The sequence below is a fragment of the Rhipicephalus sanguineus genome, chromosome 1 (genome assembly GCF_013339695.2).
Source record: "Rhipicephalus sanguineus isolate Rsan-2018 chromosome 1, BIME_Rsan_1.4, whole genome shotgun sequence".
In the NCBI taxonomy this organism is placed as follows: Eukaryota; Metazoa; Arthropoda; class Arachnida; order Ixodida; family Ixodidae; genus Rhipicephalus; species Rhipicephalus sanguineus.
Window position 1 is genome coordinate 122,953,001 of NC_051176.1, and position 19,521 is coordinate 122,972,521.

Genomic DNA, 19,521 nt, shown 5'->3' on the forward strand with positions numbered 1-19,521 from the left:
GCCAGCTATGACTAATTATACTTTATATTGCCCTGCAATCATTTCGCAAGAGTGTTACGCGCGTAATTCACCGAAAGTATGCACAGTACCAGTGAAAGTCGTGACACTGAAAGAAGTTCCTAAAACAGTCTCTAGAAAATATCTTGTGTGCGGCAGGTATCTTCACAATAACCGAAGGTTGGACAGTGCCTCATTTATGCTCAAGGCATAACTAGCTGAAACGGGCCGGGCCGGGCCCGAACCTTTCGGGCCCGGGCCGGGTACGGGCCACATTTAAGAACACCGGGCCGGAGCATGGCGTTTTCGGGCCGGGCCGGGCCCGGGCCGGAAAAATCGGCCCGTGCAGTGCTCTAGATCAACTTTTGGGAGAACTTGACATGTGCTTTTCTTGGGCTATAAATTAAAGAAGAAAAGGTAAGGGGGGGGGGGGGGGGGGGGTCAGGACAAACGGGCCACACCTCTGAATTTGGCAGTGATAGCACATGAAATGCTTGAAAAATATGCATAGTGAAGCATGCGCGCAAAGCATCCCACCAAACGCTACTTTGTTAAACTCCACAATCGAAAACAGACTGCGAACAAGACACTCTAGCATAATCAATCCGTTCGCTAAGAATCAAAGATTCGCACGAGCTACCTGTCTACCATGCTATTGTTATTGCAATGTAATAAACAAAGTAATGTTGTCAACAGAGTGCAGGCATGCGCGAGTAACCATGATGCAGCTTTGAAGCACATACACGAAGCCGGTTTGTCGGTGCCTGCAAGCACGCGGCACGAACACTCTGGTTCTGGCATGACATGAAAGAGCGTTCTCTAATGAGTGCTGATGCTGTCACATAGCGCATCTATTAATAATGGTGACCATAAACACGGCGTTAGTCATAAGCAGCCAGAGCCACGGAACGATTTGCTGATTCTTGTTGACCGCGAGGAAATCTAACAACATGGAGGTTAGTTTCTTGTAAACCTTTTTTCAGCATCCCAATTTCCTCCATCTGAGCAACATGGCACACGAAAATATGTTGCCATTGCCGTTCCTATCAGCCACCACATGTTGATACGTACGCTCCGTGTGTATACATGCGGAGCACGCTTAGCCTCCAACATGGCGGAAATGCGCACGGCGGCCACTAGATGGCAGCAGATTTGGCATAAGGTCTATTGATGCTCAGTCAAGCTTGTCACATTTTCGAAGCACCCATGATGCCAGAGTTGTCAAGCGATTTTCACACTGTCTTGTTTCTAATGATAGTTGTGCAATCACTTAAAAATGTGTATAAATTGCAAAAGCGTGGGAGTTATGAAGCAGATAATAAAGTTATGTCTTGCTTAAATTAAGTGTGCCCATGGGGATTTGTGGTGGTTGCATTGGTTAAAACATATTTTATACATGGTCATTAACTTTGATAAAGTACCATCTCACGAGGAGGATATACAGTGAAGCAGGAATAAACATTAACTTGCCAAATAGGTAACCATATTGACAAAAAAACAAAAGTTGACATTTTGAGCCTATAGGGACATTCTTTTTTCTTCACATTGAATTTTTGCCTCAGTATAATGAGACCAAGGCAGACCTTATTAGCATAAATGTTGTGTGCTTCTTTTAAATATTGTTAAATTAATCAAGGCTAGTCATTTCAGATATAATTCCCCCCCCCCACCACACACACAGGGTGTCCCAGCTATCTTTAGCCAAGGCTTAAAAAATACAATATTACAGGCAGGCAAGTGAAATCAGCTGGAAATTGCCGACAGTCACCTTGCGCACTACAATTTTTTGTTTTGTAATGAATTAATTTGTTAATTAGGATTATTTAACTAAATTGCTAAGTATTGACTTTAAGCAAGAAATTCGACTTGCAAAGTTCGAGCGCATCTTCAGAAACTCCCATTGCATTATTTGCGATAAAAAAAGTCTCACGTATGCCATTTTTTCCAAGTTGCAAAGAAAGCCCTCGAAATACTAAAATAACCACGTGACTAGCGCATTCGTGCGGCAGCAAACGTGCTGCTCTCAGCCATGGTTTGAGCGAATGAAATCAGCTGTGGCCGCGACTCGCCGGCTCCGTTGCAGCAATAGGCCGGTAAATTAACGGTGGTTTCTTGGCGCACACTCACTACAACTTGCACTGTCATGCGCACAACTGGCTGATGAACAGTTTTGTCTGACACTCGACAAGTCTGAAGTGGAGACTTTTCCTATGGTAAAGAGCTTTGGTGATAATTGTTAGTCAAAACGACAAGTATACCGGCGGCATAAGGCCTTTTAGAAGTTCATAAAGAGGCCAACGATGAAACCCGCACTGGACGGCTGTCAACAACCATCACCGATGGCAGCGCGCCAGTCCACACCGCCTTCGTCTTGACCCGCTTCCTTGTCGATTCAAAGGTGCCAAGGGTTCCCCAGCTGCCCTGCAGTCCTGAAATGGCTGCTCCAGACTTCCTTTTGTTTCCGCGCTTGAAAACTCCCATGAAAGGCATCGTTTCAGGACAGTTAACAAAGTCAAAGAGGTTGCACCAAGGCTTTAAAGGAGGTGTGGGTTCGGGCTAGTTGGTACTCCATGATCACTACTTCTTGCGCAAAATTTTTTCTAAGACGACGGACGAAACAGACACGGACGGGCGCAGACGCACGGACACGGGGGATGGCTCAGACGCACGGACACCTTGAGGATGAGGTAAATGCGGTCGTTGGGCGACGTCAGGGCGTTACTTTAAAGGAGATTACGGAGGAGGCCTACCGTGATGCCTTTGATGCCTGGAAATCTCACTGGAAGCAATGCTTCACTGCAGGAGGAGCCTATTTTGAAGCCTTTGTGTTGTACTGATCTGATCAATACATCCTTTTTAATCGATTCATTGACATTACTTTTTGGACATACCCTGTACGTCGGCACGCAACATAAAAACTGGGACGAAATGTTGCCTTACACGAGCTTCACCTATAAGACCACTCGACAGGAAACTACTGGAATGACACCATTCAGTTTAATCCATGGTCGCAAAGTCACGAAAACGTTGGAGGCTATGCTGCCGCTTGAGTGTGACGACATTCATATCGACACCGAAGAATTTACTCAATGCGCCGAGGAAGCCTTTGTCATCAGCAACATAAACATGCGAAACGGTATGACCTACGACACTAATTCGTAACCTTCACACCAGGTGACAAGGTATGGGTCTGAATCCCAATACATCGACGCGGACTTTATGAAAAACTGCTCAGTCATCAGACGCTTAAACGATGTGAACTACGAGGTCGTTCCCAACAGTGATTTTAGTTAGTCGCCGGAAGCGTTCACCCGAAGTCGTGCATGTCATGCAGAAGAAACTGTACCTATCCAGCTAACTCCTGTTTGCCGTGGAGGTACCAGTGCACGTGTGTGCGATTTTCTAAGTAGAGCGCCTAGGCTGTGCTTCGGGATGATGTCTCTTTCGGAGGGAGGCAAATGCCACGTGCGTGCTACGAGAAAGGCGAAGATGACAGCGCATATGCACATATGCTTTATACAGAGTTAAGAAAGAAGAAGAATGCTCTGGCGCGCGGTATTAAAGAGACTGATCTGCTGCTGTTTTCTTTATCTCTGCATTACGAGCTCTGTCTTAAGGTTGAAATATCGCCGACAAGTAACACGCAAATAGCGTTACTAGCGAGTTTTAGTTTGCCCATAGACTTCTTTGCATTAGCATAATACCGAATTACTGTAGCCGTGAACGTGAGAAGCCAGATAGGTGGGACCATCTGGCGCTGCAAAAAAGAACCTGGCAACCACAGAATTGTTATTTTAAAAACTTAACATATTCTACTTCTTTGCCGGTGTGCATTCACGGCAGCAGCGTAATTGGGAATGCATTACCTTGTTAAACTTTTTTTTTTCGTTACAGACACTCGTCAAAAACAAAGAAACGTACATCCATCATTGTGGTTGTCCAAAGCCTCACAAGATGTCAATATCATCGTCCAGTAACCTGATAATATTCTGTAAATGCGATATTCCATAAATCCCTTCGCCTATACTGGAATGCTGTACACACTAAAATTCTCTAATATACCTAACAGAGTCATACCAGTGAGCATGACTCAAGTGCGCCTCCCTGGGCATCTCCTCATCGCTGCTTGGAATGGCATTCATTTGTGAATTGCTGTTTTGCGAAGGGTCTAAACGGAAATGATTCTAATCGCAAATCGCGGCGATTCCCAATTCTAGAATGTTGTTTTCATCACTTGTTGACACTGTTGACGGTCACGGCAGCGATGCTGGTGATGGCATGACTGCACGTGTCCACCTAGCAGACAAAATGTCAGCCGAACCTCACGTCTTTTCTTTCTGTGGCCATGTGATCAGCTGGTGTGCGGCCGGGAGGTGACTGAGAGGCATTGCTGCCAGCACTACAAGTTGGCAAGCTTACCACCTGTTTTACATTGTGCTCGATACTGGCCATATTATTCAATAGAACAGACAGTTGTTCGTCCCTTCGTTGCATTTTGAGTTGCGAATTGCTACAAGGTGATCAATAAGTGCTCGTGGGTGCAAATATATTGACACGCGTAAATTTGATGTCAGTGCTCCTTTAATAGATAGAAAGTTAGAAACAGTCTAATTGTAGTTTTGCAAACCAATATACAACTTTCTAATTAGAATTTCTTTGCCCAGCTTTGTTACTTTAGAAGTTAATTATCCTTGCCTAATTAAGCAGACACAAAAAATAGTGAGATTTACTCCATGCGATAGTCAGCAACATGCACTTGGTTGCATCGTCATAGAGTGCGTTGGCATATTTTTAAACTCTGGCTAAAGTTAGCTGGTGCTTATCGAGCCTCTCTGTTTATCACTTGAGAGCAGTGCTTGTTCTTTTAAATTCCAAGAGCACTGCTGACACATGCACGAGATGTTGGGGCATGCACTTGCTTCACATGATTTTTCCACTCATCTGAATTGTGCCACTCATCTGAATTGCAGAAAAAGTAATTAGGAATGATGCAGCTTACTGTAAATTTTTTAGCATGATGTCTTCAAATGTGATGTTGAAATTTAGACAAATAATGTTACTGGTAAATACTGGTAAATTTTTCAAAAAATTTACGTGTATGCACAAGGCATCTAGTAACGTAATGCTGTTGGTTGCATCATCATATCTCGTCGCACTTTTTTTAATTAGCTTGGCCCAAGTTAGCTGGGATAAACAGTGTATGCTTATCAATGTTTCCAGCATAGGACAACAACTGTATTTGTGACTATAGACTAATTGAAAGTTTCTTCTAACAAAGAACCTGCGATGTTTCTTTCATTACTGCTACATGATTTGGCATTGAGGATGGTAACCTTTTTGCTGTTGCACTGGAAAAATAGGCATTTAAAACTTTCTTTTTGTTCTTCATAACTGTGCTTAATTATTGCTGTTATTTTGGATATTGTTGCCTTTTCTTCTTTATTTATGAAAGTTGGATTTCTCTTTTTCAGAACCAGAAAGCTTTCAACTGTGCCACTAAGTTGCCGGTGACTCATCCTGCAGTCACTGTGCCGAAGGCCACTACATCTCCAGCCACAACAGCCACTGCTGTGACATCTTCAACCACTGTGCCTCTAGTTGGAACAACCCCACCTACCACAACTTCTGCTTACACTGCACCTCAGCCTGGCATGCCAAGCGGGTCTGTGCTTTCAATGTGCATGCCACCACCTGGCATGTTCCCTGCTAGCATGCCTGCTGCCAGCACACCTTCAACTGGTGCACTACCATGTAATATGCCTCCTGCCAGTGCAGCCCCAGCTTGCACACCGAAACTTGGGGTGCCATTGGCAGGTCCATCTCCCACTGGCAAGGCCGCACCTCCAGCGGGCATGGCCCCACCTCCAGCGGGCATGGCCCCACCTCCAGCGGGCATGGCCCCACCTCCAGCTGGCATGGCCCCACCTCCAGCTGGCATGGCCCCACCTCCAGCTGGCATGGCCCCACCTCCAGCTGGCATGGCCCCACCTCCAGCCGGCATGGCCCCACCTCCAGCCGGCATGGCCCCACCTCCAGCCGGCATGGCCCCACCTCCAGCCGGGATGGGCCCACCTCCAGCCGGCATGGCCCCACCTCCAGCCGGCATGTCTCCACCACCTGCTGACACGTCTCCACCACCTGCTGACATGCCTGCATCTGCTACTGGCATAGCTTCATCTCCTGCTGGCATAGCTTCATCTCCTGCTGGCATAGCTTCACCCTCAGCTGGTATGGCTTCACTTCACTAGTCTATTGCCACTGTGCCTTCAGTCAAAACACCCACTACTATGGCACTTGCAGTCACGGCAATGGCTCCCACAACAGTGGCTGCCATCGCTCCTGCTGCTGCATCTCCTGGTGGCATGCAACCACCTGGCATGTACCCAGCTTACCTACAACTTGCCAGCATGACTCCACCAGCTGTTGTGCCTCCAGCTATCCTTCCTGACGGCAACACTTTTTGTGTGTGTCTTTCTGTGGTGTTCAATCCATCAGACTTCTACGGCCAGATAGTGGAGAAAGCAAACCCTACAGTCAAGGTAAGAAGCTTATTGGTTTTATGTTCCAGCTTCCTGTTGCTGCAAACTTTGTTCTTGAATGTTTCTCTTATGTGATGGCCAAATACGCTGTCCGGCGCATACAAAGAGTGCATAGCGCCCGTGTGCACATAAAGAATATCAAGCAAGGCCAAGAGCTGAGTGGGGACTGAAGTTTATTCAGAGAGAACGTAAGGAGGGCTTGAGAGAATGGATAAGCATACTTTTGTTGCAATATTTGTGACGTACTCGGATGGGCGATTTAGAGCACTCTGAAATGTGGCTGCGCGTTCGGTTGGTAGAATTTGAGCACTTGAACTACCTTCAGTTGGTTCTTTAGAAGCGTCAGCCTCCAACTCGAATCGCTCCTGACCGCTCTGGCTTCGAAGTTAGAGCGAGGTGCGACCTGGCCGGGCGGGCAGGTTGCACCACAGGATTGTGTGACAGGCAGGTGACAGGGTTACAGCATGAGCTTGCATTTCAGAAGGGGACAGCATCGAACGCATAATATTCTGTGCATGTGTCTTAGATTGTGTTCGTGGCATTTTTGAGCATTTGTGTGGCGAGTTCACATCTACCAAGCCATAACTGCACCATGTCAAAACAGAATGCAGCTATTCAAGGTGGAGGAAACGTTAATGCTCTTTTTACAGCAGCTCGCAGACGAATGCCTTGAAGTTGGCAGCTCAGAGGGTCGATGCCATTTGTCGATGTAGCGCACGAATGTTTACCCAATGGCTTCCCGCACTGGCTGCACGGGGGTGCTACAGGCGCACTGCTCCTAGCTGCTCCGAGATCGCTGATGCATTCGGTTGGTATGCTGTCTCGTGCTCTGATTGCGGGCTGCCTTCGCATCTGCCGACTCTGAGCCAGAGGACTGGAATAACCAACCTAATATGTGCCATTGTATTGTAGGGGTTTTCAAGTCTACACTTCCTCTCACACTACCTTGCAGCGTTGCCAAAGTTATGAAGTGCAAGGAAGTCACATGCTTGTGCAGCAAGACAACTTCCATATGTGATTGCCTTACAAGTGGCAGGGTTGAAGCATCTGTATTTGTTTGGCACATGCTGCGTCACAGCTATATGTGGTATGTTAGTGCCACTTTAGAATTACATTGTACGGTATGCCTTTAATTACTGTTTCAATAACTGCTGGTAATTGTGGTTACGAAGCAGCGTGGTGGTGCACATGCATGCACGACTGAACTCTCGCTTGCCCTGTGCCCTGACAGCAATAGTAGGTAGTGAAATCAGCCATCGCTTTGTGTCATCTTGTGCTGAGGACAAAGTATCAGACATGTATTGTTGTTATTACTGAGATTATGTCTGTTTAGCCCCATCTACTCAGCCTAAAGCACTGAGTACTTGAGTATGGCTCTTGGAAACAGTGCAGTATAGCCACGAATACTACACTGCTTTGTGTCAGGATAGAAACACAAAGCAAACACAGGCATCAGTGTAGAACTTACAGGCCACACAGTGCATGACATCTTCAGGTGGAAGGCACCCGGTTCAGGTGATGCTGTTTTCTTTATTTTTTTTCTGGTGCTGCCGTCTGCTCTCCCAACACCTGTGTGCAGATGCCATAGAGATGCCGAGTATATGATGCAGCACGGATGAATACATCTCAAGGGATTTTCACCCTTACTGTTGACTAAGTAGCCCTGCAGCCTCCACAGCACTGAAAGGGACTTCTGATATGGAGTATAGGTTGCTCTTATCGAGACCAAGTTATTTATTACTGACAGTAAAGCAATGCCATTGACTGTGGACCTACTGCACATTGTGTTGGCTCTGATGCGGTGGTGCCATTGAATAAAGACGCCTTACTTTAGGGACTGGAACTTCCTCCAGCCCATTGAAGTGCATATAAACAGAAACATTGTTCTGAAATCAAGTTTGACTTTCTAATTATATAGGGCAGCTAAGTGTGATGTGCACACTTGTTCAACAATCTTCTAGTGACTGTAGCACGTAAAACAAATCAGTGTTCAAACACTCAAGTACACTGAAGCCAGTGTGACATGCTCTGAAGCACCTTTTTCTGAGCTATGAGAAACGTGTTGTCATTCAAGAAACATTACTGAACCTATATTTTAAAGAGACCTAATGTGAACAGAGAAATTCAGAGTTCAGTACTCTATTCTTCCTCAACTTTTCTCCTCAGTAGGGGCAGTGCCAATAGCAATGATAATCTCATCACGTATCGCCACATCTTTTTTTCTCTTTGGGTCCTGCTAATGGCAACCTGTTGAGATGGGCCTCTGAGAAGACACTCCAGGAGTGACAAGGGACCAGTGACGATATTGTTGAGATGTGCTGAAAACTTTTCCTTCCCTGATTCTCCAGGTATCCTTGGTATATCTAGCAGGGTGTGTACATACATGAACTATGTGGTTGCAACGAATTTGTGGTCGCAAATATTTGCCTAATTACTGCTGCTTATGGGCTGCTGCCACCTGGCATGAGCTGGCAGCCAAAAAGAAATGATGGGTGGGAATCCTCTATTCAATATTAGGGAAGTTGTCTTTTCTTGCCACTCCATTGCAGTTATGTCCTCTTTCCATAGTTTGTGTTTGCATGCCAAGCTTGAGGGACTGTTCAGGACTCCTTTAATATATAAGGCTAAGTTCAGAAAAGCAGTTTTTAGAAGAAGAATAATACATGTTACAATTATGTGTTCTGGGTACTTTTTTCTTGACAAACTGAAGTATTTCAGAGTATGAAAAAGGGTTTTTTATATAAAACACTGTCAACAAATGTGAATTGCGTTTCCGCGCTCATAACTTTCATGGTTGAACGAATGAATCTTCAATAATGCAGTGAACCAAAACCAAAGAGCTTGGACGAGTCATAGTATGGTGCAATGGTGAAATTGTTTAAAAACATGAGCATGATGTTGCAGTAAGTATAAGTTACTATAAAATGGATGCACATCAGGGTTGCTATATTGTAGAGATGCCTTAAGGTTTAATGTCTTTTCTCACATTTCTTCATCAGTGGTTAATGCGACAGTTTGCCCACATTGTCAGCAAGGTAAGCTAGTGCTGAGCACTGGTGAAAATAATGGTATAGAATTGAGTAGAGGGCATTGCTACAAAATAGTACTAGCTCAAAAATAGTTGTACCTTGTTATTTGTCATGGTTCATAGCACATCCAACTCTGCGAGAAGTGTGCAAATTACTTTTATGGTAAGTATACTTGACCATAGAGGACCACATTTTAAGTAGTCGTATGTATTTTAACTGCGGAGCTGTTTAAGTTTTTCGTTATTCCACGTGGCATGAACAGACACTCGGCCCAGGTTGCCTTTTCCACGTTGAGCCTAGTTAAAGGGACACTGAAGAGCAAAACGATTTTTCTCACATTAGTAAAGTAGTCTTCCACGATACCAAAAACACCACGCTTTCTTCGCGAAGACGCTTAATAAGCGAGAAAGCGCGCAAAAAGAAAATGAAGGGGGCGACGCCACCTTGGAATTCCCGCACCATTTGCCGTGACGTCGCATATTTTTGACGGCGCCTGCTTGGGCCTGCGTAGTTCCTAATCGGTTAAATCGAAGTACATTGTCCTCTGAGGGGGCCAGAGACTTGACATAACTAGTTTGTGGAAATTTCGTCGAGCCAGTGGCGCCAAAATACGTTAAATGCTCTTTGAAGTCTTTTACGTCACGAATTACAAAGTTCGACGCAAAATTTAAAAATGAAACTTTGAACTTGGTTTTCTCCTTTAATAATAAACCTATGGTGGTGCAATAAACTACACAAGAGTTCTCCGAGCACACTTTATCAATCTAAACCAATTCATTGTTTCTCTTTAGTGTCCCTTTAAGCGAAGTTAAGTATAGCCAAACCTAATAAGCCTAGATAAGCTTAAGATTTCCTAATTAAGGCAAGCTTGATTAAAGGGACACTAAAGGCAAATAACAATTTATGTCAGAGTGAAAGGTCAGTGTGTAAGAATGTCTAAAACATCAATATTATCAACAGCAATGCTCTACTAATCGAGAAATTAAGGTAAATGTAGGACATGATGTGCGCCGCGGGTGGGGAATTTTGGAAGTGATCCCGATGACATCAAGAGCCCCGAGTACAATTAACCACTAGTAATCAAACTAGTTGCGATAAAAAAAGAACCTTCCGTGCCACAAGACGTCATAAAGTGCTGCTTGTTCGTTTCTCTTTGATTCATGGAAAAAAGAACCTCTTGGCGTTGGTTGAAAAGTTCAGTTTTCGCCGAGCTGCGCTGCGCTTTGCTCACACGGTCGTGTCTCAGTGGTAGTTTCGGTATCGCATACTGCTGCATGCGCTTGGTTCTCACTATTTTCGCACTGTTGCTACTCTACTGCTGCTGCTGCTGACCAAGCTAAGCTCCGTTACAGTGAAATATACAGTTTCGGAGTGGCCCGTGGCTGTGTCTTGGCGAGGTTGATGGCCACTGTTGCGCAAGGAACCGTAGCATTGGCGGCCGGGCAGTAAAGGCGGGCAACCTTGGGCACGGCAACTGCTACGTTATAGGCACCGGGCGGCCGTCGTAAGGCGCCAGCTACGCCTCTCCCGAAAAGCGCCCCAGGCGGCGGCAGGGACAGCACTGGCATGTGAAGCAGACGACGCGGAGCAGGCTCTGCTACTTTCAGCATGTATTCGAAGAGAAGCGCGTCGTTTCTTTTTGAGCAATTCAAAGCTGTATGCTGCTGCGTTTGTTGCCGAGAGGAAAGAGAAGCGGCAGCAACAGTGTTCTTTTGAACAATGCACGAAGCGTTCGACTCTCGGACACGTGTTCAGACAACGGGGCCCGTCGTCGGGCTTCAGGCAGACTCCCGCGCAGTCATTTGCAGTCGTGGACGCGTTTAATGGCCGCCAAGTCATCTAGAAAGAATGACACGGTGCCCCTCTCATGTCCACACCGATGAGCGCTGTCGGAACATCAAACGAGTCAGCTTCTTTGCGTTGTCTCCGCTTGCACGAAGCAGGTCACGTGCACGACATCACGGAATATAAAGGCGACAACGAGTGCAAATAGCGTTGCAAGTGCGCCCCGCAGACGAAGCTTAACGCGATAAGCTACGATGTGGAGCTAGATGTAAGTAGCACCATTTATTTTTAAATGCGAAGCATTTCTTAGCGAACCCTAGGCACTTTGAGCGTTTCTATCTAGGTATCTGTTTATCTAGCCACCTACGTCTGGGTGCTCTCGTGATCGCCTGCTTAACTTGGTGTACACCAGAATTGGCATGGGAGGGTAAGCGGATTTGACGAATATGACTGTCTGCTCATGACATGAATAAAGTGAAAATCCTGTTGCGTACGTCGTGAAACCCTTCCCTCCAGACATGTGTAGCACATACCCGTTTACCACGGGCATCGGTGTACGGGTATGCGCCACAGGTGATTGACAGTTTATATCTGCCCAGGAACGGCGAGAACAGACATTGGTAAATGCGAGAGTGTTAAGAAAAACCTACAACGTCAGTGTTGACCCGACGAATGCAGAGAATAAGAATTAGGATCCCAGCAGGAATCGAACCCAATGGTTCTGCGTGGCAGTCAGGTATTCTACCACAGAGCCACGCCAGGTCTAGAACCTGCTTTGGAAAAACAGCCTATGCAGGCGTAATGGCGGTGCAACGTCAGTTGTGGTTGTGATGTTGGCTATCTAATTTTATAACAAAGCAATAAGTACTACATATGTACTCCTATGATACAGGCGTCATGTCAGGTTAACGTCTGTGGTTCCAGTGTTTGCTCTGCTTTTATAGCAGTTTAATAAACGTTACATTTGTATTCCTACAAAATTCAGCAAGCTATATTCAAGCGTTTCTCGATTCCGGAGGAATACGCAAACGAAAGTTACGTATGATGTTGACATAATCGCACCGTAAAGTGCACTTCAGTGCGAAAATACTGACGTATGTGCTGTAACATGGGTGCTGACGTTACGTCAGACCATAAGTTACCCTTTGAACGCCAGTGTAGTCGACGTGCCTGGTAAGACCACGATGTGTACATAACTACTGCACTTACAAAAACACCTCGATCCACCTCGTAACACTTGGCTCAACACCAAAAAAAAAAAAAAAAAAAAACAGCATAGAACTACTCGCTGACTGTTTCGCATAAAACCGATTCCCACAAGGCGTGGGATCTGCCGAATAATTAAGACCTTGTTATTCTGTCTACACGTTAACATTGTCTCCCAACATTTGAAAAGGATACCCTACGTCTCCTATTCAATTTTCGGCTTTCTTTATGCAATGCTTGGCCGATCGCACATGTTCCTCCGGTGTACATCTTGCAAACTCCTTTTCCCGCTTTGATTTCCTTTTCTTTTCGATGCGTCGCCGATTCTAATATTTCAACAGCTATCTTGAGTCTATGCACTTCATGTAGCTTGACGCAACGAGGGCCGTGGTTGGCGGCCGGTGCGCGAACAAGGCCGTCGGCGACGGCGATTGCAGACGGGAACCGATGGAACTGGATCTACTCCCCAGCTTTATCCATGTTTGCATAGCTGTTTGTGCAGCCTAAAGCGCAGCCTGTCTGCTCGGGCTGGTTCCCGGAGCCTTTCGGCAGCGCACAACACAAGCGATGAGAGCACAATGAAGCGCAGCCAACATCCAGCGCCACGTCCCCGCAGCAAGCGCCTGCTCCTTTCTGGCACTCACATGCCGTTAGTTCCGCGCCTCCACCGAAAGAGGCGCCACCAATCCAAACTTGGCCCGCGCCCGGTGCCTATAAGGCCCGTCCAGGCGGGTGATTTGAAGTGCGCTAACGCCGTAACGACCGCTAAAACGTGATTTTCTTTCCAAATAAGCATTTCCTTGGCATGAAACAAGCACTGCGAGGTTTCTGGAATGCTATTTCAACAATCAACATCGACTTAATATTTGCCTTTAGTGTCCCTTTAAGTATAATTAAGACGAGCCTAACAAACTCTGCCTAGCTTGCCTTTGCCACGTTTAGTTAAAACTTAGATGAGCCTAGTTAAGCCAAGGTGAGTATGCCAAGTTTGAGATGATACTAATTACTAGTGTCCAAGTCTAATCTAATTAAGTGCAATTAAGCTTATGACTAATTAAGCTGATTAAGTCCGTCCTTAAATAAGTCTACACATACTAGAATAATCCTAGTCCAGTCTGATTAAGCTCTTCCAATCAATCAATACAAAATTGATGGCCAGTCAATACTGATAGATAACCAATTGATACCGACTCGTTCTATATATGTGAGTTAAGCACAGCCAGGCCCGATTACAATTAGCCGAGTCAACCAATACCAATTGATAAAAATCAGTACCAATTTCTAGTCCAGTATAGCCGACTTACGCATGACTGGGCACGATTAAGCATACTCAATCACAAGGTATACCAAGTTTTAGCCTTACCAAACTCTCATCAAGTCAAACTGGCTTTTCCATTCTGGTCGGTTCCCCACACCAACCTTCGATCTATTCCAAGGCCATTTACCAAGCGCCACTAGTAGCTAGGAGTGACCAGTGAGAGCCGGGACTAGCTAGGAAACCACTAGCTCCTCTGTGATTCAGCCTTGTGCCACTTAGTGCAAGCTGCCCACAATTTTATTTGCCATGGTTGACGTGGCACAGCATACTATGTGAGAAATAGGCATGCAAAGTTTCCTAAAAAATCATTATTAGAAATGAGTTGTGCTTGATAGCAAATAAAAGGACTGCAGAAAAATGGGGGGGGGGGGCTGAGAAAATCAACAGAAATTATAGGACTTGTTTGATTTCTGAACATACCTAGGTTACTGTAGATGTGGCAGCCGCTAAGTGCCATAGGAACAAGGTAGTCAAGAACTAGTTTGCAATTAGCATATGGCATTGAAATGTGTTTCTTACCCATGGAAGAAGAGTAGATTCTGGCTGATTTCGGCAACGCTTGTGTCCTTGAATGATCAGCTTAGGTGGCAGAGAAACGCCGCCACTGACCAAAGCATCTAAATCTTCATATGTCATGAAGGTCTCATCTAACAAAGAGTTAGGTGGCATTCAGTGAGCCCCGCCACGGTGGTCTAGTGGTTATGGCGCTCGACTGCTGACCCGAAGGTCGCGGGATCGAATCCCGGCCGCGGCGGCTGCATTTTCGATGGAGGCGAAAATGTTTGAGGCCCGTGTACTTAGATTTAGGTGCACGTTAAAGAACCCCAGGTGGTCAAAATTTCCGGAGCCCTCCACTACGGCGTCTCTCATAATCATAGCGTGGTTTTGGGACGTTAAACCCCAGATATTATTATTACAATTTTTTTTTTAATTATATTTGAACCAAGTACACATGAAAAGTCAGTGATGTGTTAAAGAACTTGTTTTCACCCTTGATATGCAGGTACTAGAAGATCTGCAGCAAAATCTGAACAAGTTTGGCTCCCAGAGTGAGGCACCGGTGGAAGAAATGGTGACCAAGGGCTCCTTCTGGATCTGTCGCTTTCAGGGTGACAAAAACTGGTACCGAGCTCAGGTACTCGACGTGCTTCCGGGACCCACTTGCGTGAGTATGGGGTCTGCCTTACATAATATGATACGAATACTAAAGAGAAGTGTTAAGCTAAGCACTATAAGTATATTATACTTCCCCAGTCAGATAAGTCAGTCCTGCTCTAAGGCTTGGTAAACTAGTCTGGCTGCAAAAGCAGGTTGGTGGCAACACCTATGTTAAGTTTCTGTGCCATCTCCTTGTAAAGCCATGGATTCGAGTATTTGGCCACTCAACACTTGAACATGCTCTTCCAATGCAATGTGAGAATCTAAATGACTCTAAACTTGTTTGAGTTGAAAAGCCAGGATAGTAGATGGCCCAGGTAGCTGTTAGCTATCTTTGTCAACTTGTGTTGTCTTGTGACACAAGTAGCCGTTAGCTACCTATGTCGTAATAACAAGGCAATGAATGATGTTTATCAAGGGATGAAAGCTGTGAAGTGTATGCACAGCGAAGGACAATAGATTTATTTATTCATTTAGAATATCCTCTAGGCCAATGGCATTACAGAGCGGAGTGGGGAAAAATACACAAAATCGCAAATAACTCAGGAACAGGTCGCTAGAAATTACACAGTATTAGTGGAAATTTTTTAAAAATTCGCATTAATTCACAGAATGATTATGAATTCATAGATTGAGTAGATTATGAGAGACTTTATCAAATGCTTTAGAGAAATCTGGAAATATGAACTGGCCGCAGTCCCCCACACAAACAATTTTTGGCAGTGGATGGGAGGCACAAGTAGCACAGCACATCAGTTCATACCGTACCCTTTGATTGAAAGATCATACTTTACTGTTAAGCTGCACACAAATGTGTGTTTTGTGCTTTTTAGAGCTAGAAAAAGTTCTTATTGGTGTGAAATATTAATTAAAATTGTTTACAACTGACAGTTGTGCATTTTCCAACAATTGCGTTGAGCTTAGTGGCGGTGGTTCTTCCACAGCATCAGCTTCATATTATGGGACAGTTCATCGGATCTCACTTTTTTCAGAAAACATATCAAGTTCAAATTTTATTGTATGATAGAAAGTTACTAGAAAGAGTTAGCATGCTTGTACACATATTACAGCTTACTAAATAGGTAAGAGATTTCTATTTTTTACTCTTCTGTGAGAGCAATGACGTACTAACACAACCATTTCAGAGGTGTTGGGGTGAAAGAACTAAAGTTTAGGAAGTACAGCAGTTGCAAATGTTTTTGTTTGTTTTAAGGTGGCAAGACATGTTTTAAGGTGGTACAAGAAAAGTTTGGCTTCATAGGAATGTAAGAAAGGAATGGTATTTGGCGCCACCTGATAGCGTAAAAGGGGTGGCTTCAAGTGGACACAATCACTTAGATTCTCAGGCGTGATTTCTGGAGCCGCCACAGCTGGTTGGCTGCACATCACTTGTATATTAACACGATAGCATTAAAGAACCCGTGTTGCAGAAATTCCGGTGTTGGCATTGTTGGTTGTGAGCGAAAAATCATCATTGTCCGTGACCGAAAAATCCTCATTGATGCAAATAATAAAAAAATTATGTACCCAGGGTGGAATCAAACCCAGGCCTTCGTTGTGGCAAGCAGGTGTTCTGCCACAGAGCCACGCCAATGCTTGGAACTGCACCGAAAGTAACTTTCATGCTTCACAAACATGCGTCCTGTGTACAGGCATCACAGTATGAGATGTAATACAGTAAAAGCTCGTTAATTCAGATTTCTAGGGACCGGAAAAAATGTCCGAATTAACCGAATGTCCGAATTATCGAATGGTCGAAATAGACACAATAAATGCTAGAGTTCTTTCAACATACCTTTACTTTACAAAGTAATCGCGGATGCTTGTCTGTTTTCGAGCAGAAATTCACGCGGACACAATTTTTCTGAGCCCTTCAAGGTGCTCAGCAGCTCGCATGCTATCTGCAGTGCCAAAACAAAATTCCTCAAGGACGAAGAGGGCCTCCGCGACTTCCTTCACAGTACGAGGGGGCCTGCGTGGCTCATGGTGTGGCTGCTCCTCTTCAGGCTCTTCGTTCTTGGATTCGTTGCCATGTATCGCTTCCTTGACGATTTGCTCATCAGTCAGACAGCCGGCAGTGGCAACGCCATCATCAATGCTGATATAATCGTCAAGTGTCACTGCATCAGGCATAACACTTCCGAAATCCTGCCCATCGTCGGCACCGTCGTCCGGCGACACTTTGACATCACTGGAGTCGGGTACAACAAAGCCACTGTGCCTGAAACAGTTGGCAATGGCGTGCGCAGGCGTGTTCTGCCACACAACGCAAGAATGCTAACTGTGCTCAGGAGACTCCGGTCGTATTGTTTGCCGATGTCATGGCACAGGAGCAACTTGGGCAGAGCCCATTTTTCAGGGCACGCAAAATTTCTACTTTGGTGGTGAAGTCCTTGGCCTCGTACTTGGGCCGCTTCACTGGCGTTGCCATCGGTGGAGAGTGCGTTCACACGAGAAGTCAGATCAAAAGCACCAGCAACAATCAAGCTAAAGGAGCCGTACTGAATCGTTCCTTGATAAAACGGCGTTCAACGATGCAGCACACCAACGGGAACAAAGCAACAAAATGGCACTGTCAAACCCACATGCGAAGAAAAGGCGTTCAACCAGTCTCAAGTCAAGCCAAGTCGACAATTGATGTCCATGGCGATGCTGCGTTTGAGCTTCACTTTTGTTCCGAATTGTTCTTTTTTCGTTTTCGAGCCTCGCCAGCGGCCCGAAAGTCGCCGAATTATCCGATTTGCGGTCAAATCTGTCTGAAATAACGAGCACCCAATCTGATAGAGTGATGCATATATTTACAGGGACCAGATGACGTGTCCGAAATAACCGATTTTCCAAATTAACGAGAGTCGAATTAACGAGCTTCTACTGTATCACAGTAAAACTTGGTGCGAGCGTACATTGCCATCGGGTGTCACTGTGTGAATTGCATAACGAGTTTTTATTTATTTGTTTGTTTGTTTATTTAAACATACTGCCAATTCCAAGAAGGGGTTATTGCAGGTAGGGCAAGAATATACAATACATAAATACAATCAGAGAGCGAAATTATACAGGCGCACTAATGTTGTGAAATTGTGGGAAGTAATACAATGTACATTTTTGATGAAAAATATGCAACACTACACAGTCGAGAGTACATCATTGGAAACCAAGACATGCAAAACGCAAGGGGCGCGATAATATGCAATCGGTTACAGATTTTTTTTTTAAATACATGGTCTATAGAAAGTTTACAAAGGAAAACAGTTGTTTAAAAGAAGCTATGAACATCAAAATAGTAAGGATTAGTAGTATTTGTAACACACTGAAATAAGGCCAGGGAATCATATTTGCGAGGCGAGTAAGTGAAACTCGTAAGATTGCAGAAATGTTTCTAACGTAGGACTAAGGATAATATGAGAGGGTAGGTTGTTGCATTCTGAGGTTGAGAGTGGAATGAACATCTGAAACATTTGGTACTAAAACGGTAGTTTTGTAGTGTTTGGGGATGTTTATGACGGGTCTGTCTTGTTTCAGATTTGGACAGGTAGCGGGTGCTATCTATGGACATTGTATGCATTTGGCTGGTAAATTACTTTCAGACAAACTAGTTTGGCACAATTTTGTAGTGTGAGTAGTTCAGCGCTGTTGATTAGTTTAGATGGTGAGGCAGTTAGGTTATACTCATTGTAAATAAATCTGATTGCCTTTCTCTGTACTCTAACATTTTTATTAGTTTATTAGTGTATGGAAGCCAGGAGACATTAACATATTCTAGGATAGGTCTAACAAATGAAGTATAGGCGAGTAGTTTAATTTCAGGATTAGCATGGCAGAGGCGCCTTCGAAGGAAGAAAAGTCTTTTTAAAGCTTTTGATGTTATGACATTAACATGAGAGTTCCACCTGAGGTTATCTGATATTACCAGGTCGAGGTATTTATACTCATTAACAGTAGTTAATGGAGTGTTGTCAGCTGTGTATGAGTATACAGAGGTGTTTTATTTTCTAGTAATACGCATGACGGCTGATTTTCTAACATTAAGTCTTGTTTGCCAGTTATAACACCAGTCTCTTATTGGTTTTAGTGCATGATTCAATATTTCATGATCCACGAGTGAACTAATTTCTTGATAGATTATGCAATTGTCAGCGGATAGTCTTATGTTAGTACTGGCAACACCAGGAAGATGGTTGATGAATATTAGAAATAAGATAGGTGCCAGCACACTACCTTGTGGAACAGCGGAGGTTACCTTTGTAATTTCCGAAAACTCGTGATTCACTTCGACGAACTCTCTCACCTATAGTAAATTGAAGCTTTCTAATCAATGTCGAATGCCTTGGAGAAGTCAAGTAGGATTAAGTCTCTTTGCTTTTGGTGGTCGATGCTTGAGGAGAGGTCATGTATGAGTTCTATTAATTGTGTAACTGTAGAAAGTCCTCGGTGGAATCCGGGTTGACAAGGTGATAATACTACATGGTTTTGTTTGAGTTATAGAGTT

The 19,521-nt window shown here is 44.7% G+C and overlaps 1 protein-coding gene across 4 annotated transcripts in view; it reads left to right on the top strand.

The window, feature by feature from the left end:
* The window catches only part of LOC119397143 (uncharacterized), a 51,884-nt gene that overhangs the window by 28,827 nt on the left and 3,536 nt on the right, over positions 1 to 19,521 (top strand). For 3 of the 4 annotated variants that reach the window (XM_037664584.2, XM_037664587.2, XM_049416239.1), the window contains 3 exons: positions 5,469 to 6,225; positions 6,298 to 6,536; positions 14,878 to 15,039. In XM_037664584.2, coding sequence (XP_037520512.1) covers positions 5,469 to 6,225; positions 6,298 to 6,536; positions 14,878 to 15,039 — 1,158 coding nt within the window. Of the gene's footprint in view, positions 1 to 5,468; positions 6,226 to 6,297; positions 6,537 to 14,877; positions 15,044 to 19,521 lie in introns of all 4 variants that reach the window. The other variant, XR_007416333.1, reaches the window with a different exon arrangement.